At 35.0% G+C, this 12,843-nt stretch overlaps 1 protein-coding gene across 1 annotated transcript in view; it reads right to left on the reverse strand.

Moving 5' to 3' along the window:
• The window catches only part of LOC309628593 (uncharacterized protein), a 211,883-nt gene that overhangs the window by 65,600 nt on the left and 133,440 nt on the right, over positions 1–12,843 (reverse strand). The window contains exon 4 of the mRNA XM_082391820.1: positions 2,802–2,889. Coding sequence (XP_082247946.1) covers positions 2,802–2,889 — 88 coding nt within the window. The remainder of the gene's footprint in view (positions 1–2,801; positions 2,890–12,843) is intronic.

Raw genomic sequence — 12,843 nt, forward strand, 5'->3', positions numbered from 1 at the left:
AGATTTCTTATTAGTTGCATTGAGGTAATTCAAGATTTTGTTCTGCTGCTTTTAGTTCTATGTGCTTGTTTTCTAACATGTTGTCATAGAGATAAAGAAGAAAGAGACTTTATGTCTAGTGCCAATTTGTTCTAAAAATGAGCCCAATTGTCACAAATATACATAAAGTACCTCAAATTACCAATGACTTTCACCAAAAATCCAAATATATTTATTACATATTATCAGTAATAATACAACCCTCATCTTTACTATCCTATATAAGGGACTGTTTTCTCAACTTTTTTAGTTTACCTTGAAAAAACTGTTGTGTAAAAAGCAAGGTGAAATGGCTGGCAGATCATGTTCACCAGGACAAAGCAACATCTCACAGAAAACCTTTAACCTACAAAACATCAACCTGCATCCTTTCACTTGTGAGAAGAGAGTCTAAGTGTCTGATGCAAGAAATCTAGCAGGCATCAAGAACCCAGCACAATTAGAAACATAGCAGAGCATGCAATCAGCTGTAACTAACCATCTTTTCAAAGAAAAATTTCTTTGAATTCCAATCAAGACAGCTCTGTCTTGTAGACTGGGGGTGATTTTGAGGGGTGGGCTCACGGGAGTATTACTAATCCTCTAACTCACAATAGCAAACCTCAATAGACTAGCCTTCCACACTACATGGCTCTGACTCAGCCATGGCAAATTTACTTATCGTGTTTCAGGCTAATTAAAATAAGTTTGTGGTAGCAATTTTACTGAAATTCTAGCTAACCTAAAGCAAAAGTAAATCGTAATATGCTATTTTCCTTATCTACTGAGTCGGAACCAATGCCAATTCTAGATTTGTCAAGAGTGCTCAGTACATTGATTATGCTTCCAAAAGCCAAATAATAAACATCTTTCAAATTATTTCACATGAGTAATATTGTTCACACACACCAGATTTCACCGAAAAGAAGCAAGGCACTTTTCCTTTTCTCTTCATATGTAAATCAGTAAATATCCATGATATACAGAACATTCTGCCAACCACTGCATTTAGGTGAAGGGTGAAATATTTAATATTTATTCTTTTCCATTGTACCTTTAAAATATTTTTATCATGAGTATTTTTGTCAGTTAAACATAGCCTCGGTTGTTTTTTCAAAACATTACTTCTCTTGCAAATAGTCTTGTATAAAAAATATATACTCTTCTTATAAGTGATCCAAAGAAAACCTGTGATATCTTTGCCTTTCTCTGAGGGGGAAAAATGCCAATTTATTTTTCCTTTTATGGGGAAGATATACTCCTTCTATTCTGGAGATATTCATTTACACCATTTTCTAGTTGGTAAAACTCTGATTTTAAATATTTGACCATGTCAAAGTCAGAAATAAATTTACTAAATGGTACCTTGCTGTCTATTTCCTTATCAAAGTGTGTCAGCAAGAGTCCCATCAAGAAAATAGCTAGGAAAGCAGAAACTGCTCTAGAGACTTCTATCAGGAAACAGATAATTCTTAGAAAAATGGCTCAGAGGCTACTGCAAAATCTCATATCTCAGAAGTCCACACGCCTTCCTGCTGCTGCCAGAGGAAGGAAAACATGGCACCAACTTCTCTTCACCCTGTAGATCTGATACAAATGCATCTCCTAGCAGACTCTAACTCAGAACATGGCTGGGAATGTAGTTGTTAAGCGTCCTGCTATCTCCATACAAAGGAGAACACAGCAGGGGGGAAATGATGCTAAATTGCTAACAGATAATATGTAGGTAGGAGGTAGGATTGAGGCGAACTCTGTCCCAGTGGTAATGTCCAAAGAGGTTTAAGCTGTGATTTAACAACTCATTGTATAACTACTGAGATGAATAATTGTTATAATCCACTCTCAGTTATCCATTTAGGGAATTTTGCTCTTTGATCCTCCCATTTTTATTTCCTTGACCACTTGGATAGGGAATTTAAATCCCCTAAATGCTTCCTAAATACTAATTTCAATGATCTAACAGATAAAAACCATAAATTAAATTACCATATACCTGTATCTACGTTACTATATATCTATTGAGGGAATATACTAGGTGCAAGGCATGTACTGGAAGTCGCTCTGTCGGATGCAAAGATAGCCCCTGCCTTTCAAGTGTTCACAATTATTGGGAAGCAAAATGAAAATACAATCAATATAACTCAAGGCAGATTGTGTGCAACTAACAAGAGGCAAAGGAAGAAGAAGAGCAGGAGAGATTCCTATGAAGTGATAATGAGGAACTGAAGAAAGCCATGGGGAGGCAATGCTTTTTGAGGTGTAAGGATTCTGACAGATGGAATTGGAGTGAGGGGCATGCCAGAACAAGAAGCCAGAGTGAGCAAAGTGAAGAGGCTGAAGAACTTGCTAGCATTAAACTAGCAACAGATACTACAACAGATGCCCACAGGGGCCAGCAGTAATGGAAATGAAGCAGCCCATGTGGAGACCGTGGCCAGAAAATGAATGCACAAGCCACCTAAGGAGAGTCCCTGGTGAAAACGTTGGCCCACTGTTATCAGAGCTTCCATTGTTCAACCGAAGTGAAAACTCATATTCTAAAGTAAAACTCCAATTTTAAATTGTTAACACCTAATTAAAACAAAAACTAAAACAACTAAAGCCTGTGCAAATCAAATAAAACGCATCTATAGCCCATATATGGCCCCAGGGCCATCGATTTGCAACTTCTGGGTCAGATGCCCTCTACAACCCCATCCAAGGAATTCTGGTTTCAATCATGAACTTCATTTTCATTGAATAATATATGTTCATCTTTTAAAATTATGCATATTAAGCATTACCTCAGAAATTTTCTTCCTATAAATTGTGTATCTTTGAGTTTCTTCATAAATCATTGTAGAGCTCTTTAGACTTTCATTTGCAAGGGGCCTAGAGTGATGTGGAGAAGTGACAAGAAAGGGAAAACAGAAAGAAGATAATTAGAAATGCAGATTCTACAGACATTTACCAGTGTAACTAATATTTATCAGTCTCTGAGAATTGAAGACTGATGATTTTATTTATTTTCACCAACCAGGGAGAGAATAATGAAAATTGTTTGTAGTAGAGGAAATGTTGACTTTCTGGAATAATAGTTATTAATTACGTTAGCAGAGGTATACCCTGCTAATATACCCAATGAATAGAGATATTTAAAATCCAGTCTACTGTAATGTATAAAATATTTCCTGCCATGTGTGGACATTCTTTATTTTCAAACATTGCTTATTAACTAATTATTTCCCCCAAACTGTGTGATCATACCATCATATATAACAAAAAAAAAGGATAGTAATAACAGGGCATAGGTCAAGAAGTAAAAAAAATGCCTAAAAAGTAGCCTTAGTGCTGTCTTCCAGAGTTTCTATACCTGAATTATGGCAATGCCTTGCATTGTATTAATGCTGTTGACCATTTAAGTAAACTCATACTAATTCATATTACAACAAAATTATAAATACCACCTTGAATAACTAAAACCACATAGAGATTGATTTTAATGTAAAGTGTTATTTTATAGACAATATAACATGAATAGGGTAAAAAGAGCAATGAAAAACTTGCTGTACAATCATCATGCAAAGTTGATGATTTAAACTAAAATACCACAGATACACATTCACAAAACCATAATTGAATATTCATACCCATAATTTGCCCCCCAAATACAATTATTTAGCCTTCTACTATGTGGCCAGTTTTCTTATTTCCATAATAAATAGTTGAATTCCCCAAAGGACTATAAGTAGCTGGAAAAAAATATCAGGGCACATAATATACTACACTACGAAAGGGGTCTATAAAATGAGGTGACACGTGCTTGGCCTTCTTATTCCTGTTGGGATTGACTTGGGGAACCTTCTCAAATTAGCCCAAGGATCAAGGATAATCTTAACTAAAAACTGTACAGTTGCATTAAACGTTAATGAGAAATACATGTCTAAGAAATAACTCAAAATTGTGTAAGTTTTAGAAGAAACCCAATTGAGATATCAAATGTTTTTAATTTGAAAAACTTAGTAAATCCCCTTTAATAACTTTGAGATATGGTTTTTAAAATATTGATATTAGAAGTTTTTAGAATTCTTGCTTGCTCAATGTTTTTCATCACCACCCATTTAGTATATGAACATAAAATCTTTGAGATAGGAGTAGGTTATTTTTGCTCAGTAACAATTTAAATCTGACTTCAATGCCGATATGTCCCCTAAACACGTTATGGCTGATTAGACATATTAGACATCTATCAAAAATAATGGTAGAAAGTATTTTTCTACAATGACCACAAAAATATGGTCATTCCACTGCCCTCTGTACTACCTGCCACTCCACCATCAAGAAGTGGTGTCTATTTCTCTATCCCCTTAAATCTGGACAGTCTTCATGACTGTTTTGACCATTAGAAAATGATGCAGGGCCAGTTCCTGGTGTAGCCCTTAACTGGCCTGGCAGTTCTGCTTTCTGCCTCTTAGAAACCATCTGCCATGTAGGAAGTGTGACTATCTTGAGACCACCATGCTGTGGAAGCCCGTATCTCATGGAGAGGCCCTGAAGGATAAGAACTTATGTGAAGAGAGAGGGAGGGAGAGAGAAAGAGAGAGAGGAGAACTAGTTGCTGCAAGTTACCGAAAATGTGAATGAAGAAGGCATCCCGAAAGAGGATAATCCAGCCTCAGCCACCATAGCTTTAGCTGAAGCCACGTGGATCAGAGATGAACCACCCCACAGAGCCCTTTCCAAATTTCTGACCTATAAAATTGTAAGCATTGTTTTAAGCAACTAACTTTTTAGGTTAGTTTTTTAAGCAGCAATTGGTAACCAAATTATAAATATTGAGCAAATTCAAATTTAATAGGGAGCCTCCAAACCGTAAAGTATGTTTTGCCTCTTCCCTTATGTCATGGTGCAAGGCAATGTGCTGGGTGCTGGTGATAAAAATTGAAAAGATAATTGTTATCTGGTCCTTGCTATCCAGTAAGAAAGACATATAAACAACTATCTACAATAAATGTGACAAATGCAATAATAATGTAATGTGAGAAAATAGAAAGAATAGTTAATTATTCTTCCATTAGAAATTAAGCATTACAGTGTTTGCTTCAGCAGAACATAATCAAAAAGATTTCGGATGCTGAAAAAAAAAAGAAATTAGGCATTACAAGGGCAGGAGTTTTATCTGTTTGGCTCAGACCAAGTATAAAGAAGAGTCCATGGAGCATAATAGATACTCAAATAATATTTGTTGAATAAGCAAACGTCTGAAGGGAGGGAGGTGAGGGGCATGTGAATGGTAAGGTTTGGAAATGACTCCTGAAATAATTGAGAAAAGAAATTATATTTTATCCAGATCTTGAAGGATTCCTAGAATTTTGTTAGGAAGGGTAACAGGAGAAGAGAGTGGATAGAACATGGATGGTAAGTAGAATAATCTATCATATACCATCATATGCAGCTGTGTGGCTGGCACCTTAGGCTGTGGAAGCAGTAAGGGTAGTTGGGTATTCATTAGTTAGTCAGCACCTAATTTGAAAAATCCTGGCACCTCACCCAAAATTTTAAGAGATTAGTCTAATCTTGAGGAATATTGGGGGTTTAGGTGGGATTGATTCCCAGACTGAGGTCGTCCTCTAACACATCCAGGGTCCCAGATATCTCTCAGATACAAGCATAGTAAACCTAGAATTGGTTCTTTGAAGTCATTGGCCACATTTCACTTGTTTTAGGTCCTTGGACTTGTTTTTATCATCAGCATCGTCTCTAGATTGGGGATAAATGGGAACTTCACCCTGCTTATAAATTTCCATTGAGATATAAAGTAATATAATACTTACATTTTGTTTTGTATTTGAGAAGGCCACAAAGACCATTGGTCTTAATAACTAGAAATTCTTAGTTTGCATTAATTGGCTGTGATTTGTAGAAAGACCCTGGAACTCTTTTATCTGTCTTCATGCATTAATTTATTGATTTACTTATTCATATTTGCTGGGCAATATGGGAAAATATACCAGAGTAGTATCAATTCTTTAGTTAAAGGTTTTGATCCCTATTAAAATTTTTAAAAATAATAATAAAGTGTGAGAATTTGAACCACTCAGGCCATTAAAGACATCTTGATCTTTTAATGGATCCTAGACAAACCTATCCTTTGTTATGTTCTTGAGTACATACTATATGCCATATTTAAGTGCTTTTGAAGAGCACTGTACCAAGTATGGAGGAAATAGGAGAAAAAAGGTGGAAAATATAAATTCTGCCTACAGGGAATTTGAAGGAAAATAGCAGACTCAGAGTAAGGCCAAATAAATACATGTAATCACAAATAAAAGAAATGAATATATATTTAATGAACTATGAATGTACCTACCAAGGTAGTGTTAACTTCAACTATTTCTGTGCCACTCATAGAATTGTCTTAGGGACAGAAGAAGAGTGTTTTCTAAGATAGTTATGGCAGTCAACCAGGAAATAGTGAAAGGATGGTCTACTTTTGCCACTTTATAGGAAGTGGTTAAGGGCAAAAAGGGGCATACCAGTCCAGCAGAAGCAATATTCCCAAATAAAACACAAGCATAAATTTGGTCAATTAACAACAAATGTTGAAAGAAAATTAATAAAACCTTAATAATACATTTATTGTAATTTTTAATGTCAAGCCTCACTGTTAAAAGAGTATGATCTATTTTTAGAAAATTTCTGTTAAGCCAACTGCTATGAATTGTCTGTTTCTGACAATAGTCATATTCTCCTCTCTACCTTAATTAAAAATATTGATGAGCTAGATGCCATTGAATTGCAGTTGTTTTTTTTTTTTACAGGCCATGATTTAGTAAAAATGGATGGTGTGTCACTTCTATTACTGAAACAACCCCGAGTATCATTTCTAAAATGTTCTTTAAGCAAGTCTTGGAAAGCAATATACACATGATGTTATATCATAAGAGATAATCACTAACATTAAATTTTATATCACTCCTCTGAATGGCTGTTATAGTCAGCAGGTGACTTGGTTCAATTCTTAAACAGATCTAGACTATAGCACCAACTGCCTTATGACTGTGATAGCTGTTTAGGGTGGTTACTCATTCATTGATACTTGGTATGAGTCCCACTACTGTTAGGCAGCAGGTGTTGGTCCCATAATCTCTGCACAAGAGTCAACATTCTTATTTTGTTTTATCACAGCCAGTAGGTTCCATAGTTGGGTAAACTTTATAATACTCATGACGCTAATTGGAAGGTGTCAGAGCATTTCTGAACATATTTTTTCAATAAGAATAGCTAACATCTCATGAAGACATACTATATGCCATAGTGCTAGGCATTTTATAAGCAAAATCGGATTTTATCCTTATAGCAACCTATAAATATTACTGTCATCTCTGTTTATAGAAGAGAAATTGAGACACAATCACGTGACTATTAAGTAGTTGAGCAGAATTTCAAAGTCAGGTTTGACTCCAGAGTATATATTCTTTTAACCACTGTGCTGACATCAGGCAGTGAACAAACATCAGTGTGGTTGTTTTTATGACATTGGAACTGCGTATGACGTGAAGCTTCTTGTTGGACATTGGATCTTAGTGAGAGAATTGGTTGAATGGATGGGGGAAAAATGTGAATTCCTAGTTATTATTTCAGTGGACCAGGTCTGATGATTATAAACAAGCTAACAAGCTAAACCTGCCAACACATGTTGGGAACACATATCCTAATCACATCAATATGAAATATGAAAATTCTATCACACTCACAACAATTATTTCAAATAATGGAACTCCAGAAACCTCACCAAGGGTATGTAATAACCTATGAAATTAATTTCTACTGCCCGGGCACAAGTGTAACAAATATGGTTCAGAGTTCTGCCTTTAAATTCACAATATTAGTATGAAGAAGTTGGATGGACTTTTAAAAAAGAAAATGCTTCAAAAAAGAAGAAGAGCAATACAACTCAGATAGCTGAAAAGATTATCTGGTAATGGGCAATTTCAAATGAAATGGTTTTGACATAAAGGTCAATTGAAAAGAAATTTAGGAAGCTGGTTATAAAATTAAAAACATTATAAACATGAATTAAATATTTTCCAACACCAGACATATAAGTATAAATCCATATACTATCTGATTTATTACAAAATCTTACAGTATGATGCCAATAAAACCGTGCTGTATCAAAAGGGACAAACCCTAGTACTTTCCCATATGCCATGTGTTACAAGCAGTTGCGTGCACCTGCTGTGGGTGTGTTTTCAGTACTAAAAAATTCATGTACTGAAAAGCCATTACAGATACAAATTATCTAGAATTTAAAGCCTTTTGCATATATATCTCTGGTATGAATCAGGATAACTTAAGCCAAAACAAAAATGCTAAACAAAAGGCAAAAAACTTTTGAAAGAATTGGAGAAGCAGTTCTATTAGCATCATATAGAAATTTATGACTTTATGTGTGCAAATATCAGACATTAATAGGTGATGATAAGTTTTGATGATACTCAATTATTCCCTTTATCCTCATGGGAAACACAAATGCATGGATTTAAAGTTTATAACAACAAAACCCGTGCTCGACATGTAGAAAAGTAACATCTCTTTATACGTAGAAAGATAATATCTTATATCAATACTTTATTAAATGAAACACACTATTATATAAATTAAAAATAGAAATGCATGTGGAAATAGTAAAATGCTGAGAAAATGCCTGAGAACTGCCAGCAATGAATAGTACTACTCCACAGTAAATTCTATTACCATTTTTGACATGACCTGGATAAGAAACTCAGCCTGTCAAACGTTCATTTCAGTTATAAGAAGGCAGAATAAAATTGCTTACTTCTTTACTGGAGATGTTAAAGAGGATGTCTTACTGTTTTTCAAATATGTTATGATGAATATTGCTATTTTTAATGGAATTTGGAATCAATTTTATAAATATAAATAGTAAAAACTTACTATTATTTTTATTTACTATTATTCCTCTAGATTCATATTTAAAGAATCTTATTGAAATTGAGAAGGAAAAGATCCAATACAGCCTTTTCAAAAATTATTTGAAATGTTAAACCCCAAAGAATAAAATTATTGTCATTTTTTCTCCCAGCCTCTTGCTCTTTGGGGACTGTTTCTCTTTTAATTTATTGCTCTGTGTTCTAAAAAGTGGAGAAAGATTACAAACCACATTTTAAAAGTGTATTAAATATAACTTATGGTAAATTAGTAATACCTCTTGAAAAACCGTGCTATGAGCTCTCCCATGGTGCTTCCTTTGGGGGAAGATAACCCAATTGTGTTGATTTAAAGGTTCTGTCTGGTTCTTTTAAACATTCCTTTGATGTTGTATTGCTCTGCTCGTAATAGACTGTTATTGCCCTATATTGAGTTTGCAGAGTGAAGGTAAATCTTTCGTGATGTGATTTTGCCACCACAAACTCAATATCGTTCTTAGGGCCTTTATAACTCTCAGCCACATTGCAGCGGAATAGCACACATTTTCATTTTTACCTTTTTAGATTTTTATTCTTTGTTCTGAGACTGAAAGTATGTACGCTTACCTACACTCTACAGTGCTTGTTCTGTGAAGCGGTAACTGTAAGCAAAGAGTACATTGTCAGGTGGTTTTTTTCTTTTTCTGAAATGGTTGATTTTATTGTTGATCTTTTTCATTATGTTCCATTAGGTACTCTGCTATCTTATTGAAAAAGCACCACTATTGGGAAAAGCCCAATTCAAATATCTATCCAAGTGTCTAGTTTGAAATGTTTTCTGAGTACGTAACGATGCTATTAAAAGAGATTCCCCTGAGAAGTTCTCTCCTCCTTGAAATTCAGATAAATGTGATTTCCCCTGGTGGCAGATCACACACAGAAGACGTATGTGATCAGAAGTATTAACATAGTTAATTCAATATTAACATTGGCCTGTTTGATTGAAAGTGGAAACTTTATGTAATGGCTTACGATATTATTTGCATCTTTGGTTAAATTTCTTAACAAAACGTAGATCTATTTTTCACTGGTACAGCATTCAACTCAGTTTAAAACAACCTGTAAAGCAGGTTGAAAGCCCCTTTACTTATAATTTTCCTTAAAAAAACACTCAAATTGAAAAGAAGCCAATTTCCCTGAGGAAACTACTGAAATGTCTCTCCAGAGAAGAAAATCAACTACTGAAGCAGACATTTTTGAGAACCAAATTAAGAAATTTGGCCAGAAAAAAAGGCAGTGTGTATTTGGACCTCAGGAGTTGGTGAAATAATGCTGAAAGAACCCTGTTCACCCTCTGTGCATTTGCAACACTATAGGATGGGCTCCAGGAGTCCTGCCTTGCTGATATGCCACTCCTATGACCCATGCAAGGATATGATGCGGGTGATGAGGATGACTTTACTTCTAAATGTGGTTATGTTTCTGTGTGCTGCCATTAATGGGTATTACCATAAACCAAATCAATAATTTCACAATACTACTTGAAAACCAAGCTTCGTGGTAGTGCTTATACCATAACAATAAAATAAGTCTAGGGTGCGAGAGCTGAATTCTTCCTCTTATATTGCTTTACAAAGTTTTAAGCAAAATAATCAAAAAGAGAAAAGCATTCTAAATTAGCTATACATTTATTTGTTTCAATATTTAAAAAATATTTATTTATTTATGTATTTATTTATTTGGCTGCAGCAGGTCTTAGTTGTGGCATGCAGGATCTTCAGTTGCAGCATGTGGGATCTTTAGTTGCGGCACTTGAACTCTTAGTTGCGGCATGTGGGATCTAGTTCCCTGACCAGGGATCAAACCCAGGCCCCCTGCATTGGGAGTGCAGAGTCTTAGCCACTGGACCACCAGGGAAGTCCCTGTTTCAATATTTTTAAATCTAAGCTTTATGTCTTTCCTGAACATTAGGAATAATCGAGTTGAAATGACTTAGTGATATCACAGCTCAATTAAGTAAAATCTCAGGATATCTTCCATCTTATGAGTCTGTTAAAAATAGCCCTCTATTCTGTAATAAACCATAATGGAAAAGACAATGAAAAAGTATATATATATACACACACACACACTAGATCTTGGTCTCTAATACCATTTTGCAATAAAAGGAATCAGGGCTCCTTGAAGAAATGGCTGAGTCCATAGCTGGCATAGGAAATACACAAGATGAGCCTAGAACATCTTGTTAGGCCAGAAGTAAGGAAGTGCTAAAAATAAGTAAATAATGGAATATGTTACAAAGACTAGGGAGAAGCTTGAAGGTATTCCACTGATCAAATCAAGAACAACTTGAACACAAAATAATTAAGTACACTAATGAATTATAAGCAATTCCAAAAAATTGGAAATCATGGTTCATATCAATAATAAATAGATAAATAAATAAATACGGGAGCAGGGAGTACTTTAGATTACATTAAAATGTTAAATGCCAACTAGTAAATGAGGAGGGAATGCAAGATATGGAAAATCAGTATTATGTAATCATCACAGTAAAGACTGGATCAGACAAGAATGATCAATGGAGAATATACTGGGGGAGAAATTTTGATGAAGAGCACATTATTTGCATAGTCTTAAAGGGTCTCACCACAGTTCCAAGGGAAAAATGATAATTATACAGCGGAGAAACTAGACAATACATTGACTGGGTGATCAAAATTAACATCACCAATGAGGAGTATATAGGCATCATATGCCTTCAGATAAGATACTTTGAGAAGGTCGTAATATCATCTATGTAGCATTCTGAGCAAAGAGACTTAGAGAATATAAGCATAAGTTAATATTAGATAAATGCCAAATGAGGAACATTCTTTAAAAAATAAAAGATGGGAGATTGTAGTCTTCAAAAATGTCAACAGTATAAAAAAACAAAGCAAGGTTATGGAAATGTTCTGGATTTTAAAAGACCACAAAGACTGCCAATCAAAACTACGAGATATATCACCTCACATCAGTCAAAATGGCCATGATCAAAAAATCTACAAACAATAAATGCTGAAGAGAGTGTGGAGAAAAGGGAACCCTCCTACACTGTTGGTGGGAATGTAAATTGGTACAGCCACTATGCAGAACAGTATGGAGATTCCGTTAAAAAATAAAAACAGAGCTACCATGTGATCCAGCAATCCCACTCCTGGGCATATATCTGGAGAAAAACATGGTTTGAAAGGATACATGCACCTCAATGTTCATTGCAGTGCTGTTTACAATAGCCAAAACATAGAAGCAACCTAAATGTCCATCAACAGATGAATGGGTAAAGAAGATGTGTAGATATATACAATAGAATATTACTCAGCCATTAAAAAGAATGAGGGTCTTCCCTGGAGGTCCAGTGGTTAAGACTCCATGCTTCCAATGCAGGGGGCACAGGTTCGATCCCTGGTTGGGGAACTAAGATCCCGCATGCCGTGTGGTGTGGCCAAATAAATAAATAAATAATAAAAAGAATGAAATAAGGCCATTTGCAGCAAAATGGATGGACCTGGAGATTATCATACTAAGTGAAGTAACTTAGAGAAAGACAAATATTATATGATATCATTATATGTGGAATCTAAAAAAAAAAATGATACAAATGAACTTATTTACAAAGCAGAAACAGACTCACGGACTCAGAGAAGGAACTTATGGTTACCAGGGGGTAAGGGTGAGGGAGAGGGATTGATGGGAGTTTGGGATTGACATGTACACACTGATATATTTAAAACAGATAACCAACAAGGATCTACTGTATAGCACAGGGAACATGGCTCAATATTCTGTAATAACCCACAGGGGAAAAGAATTTGAAAAAGAATAGATACATGTATATGTATAACTGAATTACTTTGCTGTACACCTGAAA

This window comes from Balaenoptera borealis, assembly GCF_965194805.1.
Source record: "Balaenoptera borealis genome assembly, chromosome: 4".
NCBI lineage: Eukaryota > Metazoa > Chordata > Mammalia > Artiodactyla > Balaenopteridae > Balaenoptera > Balaenoptera borealis.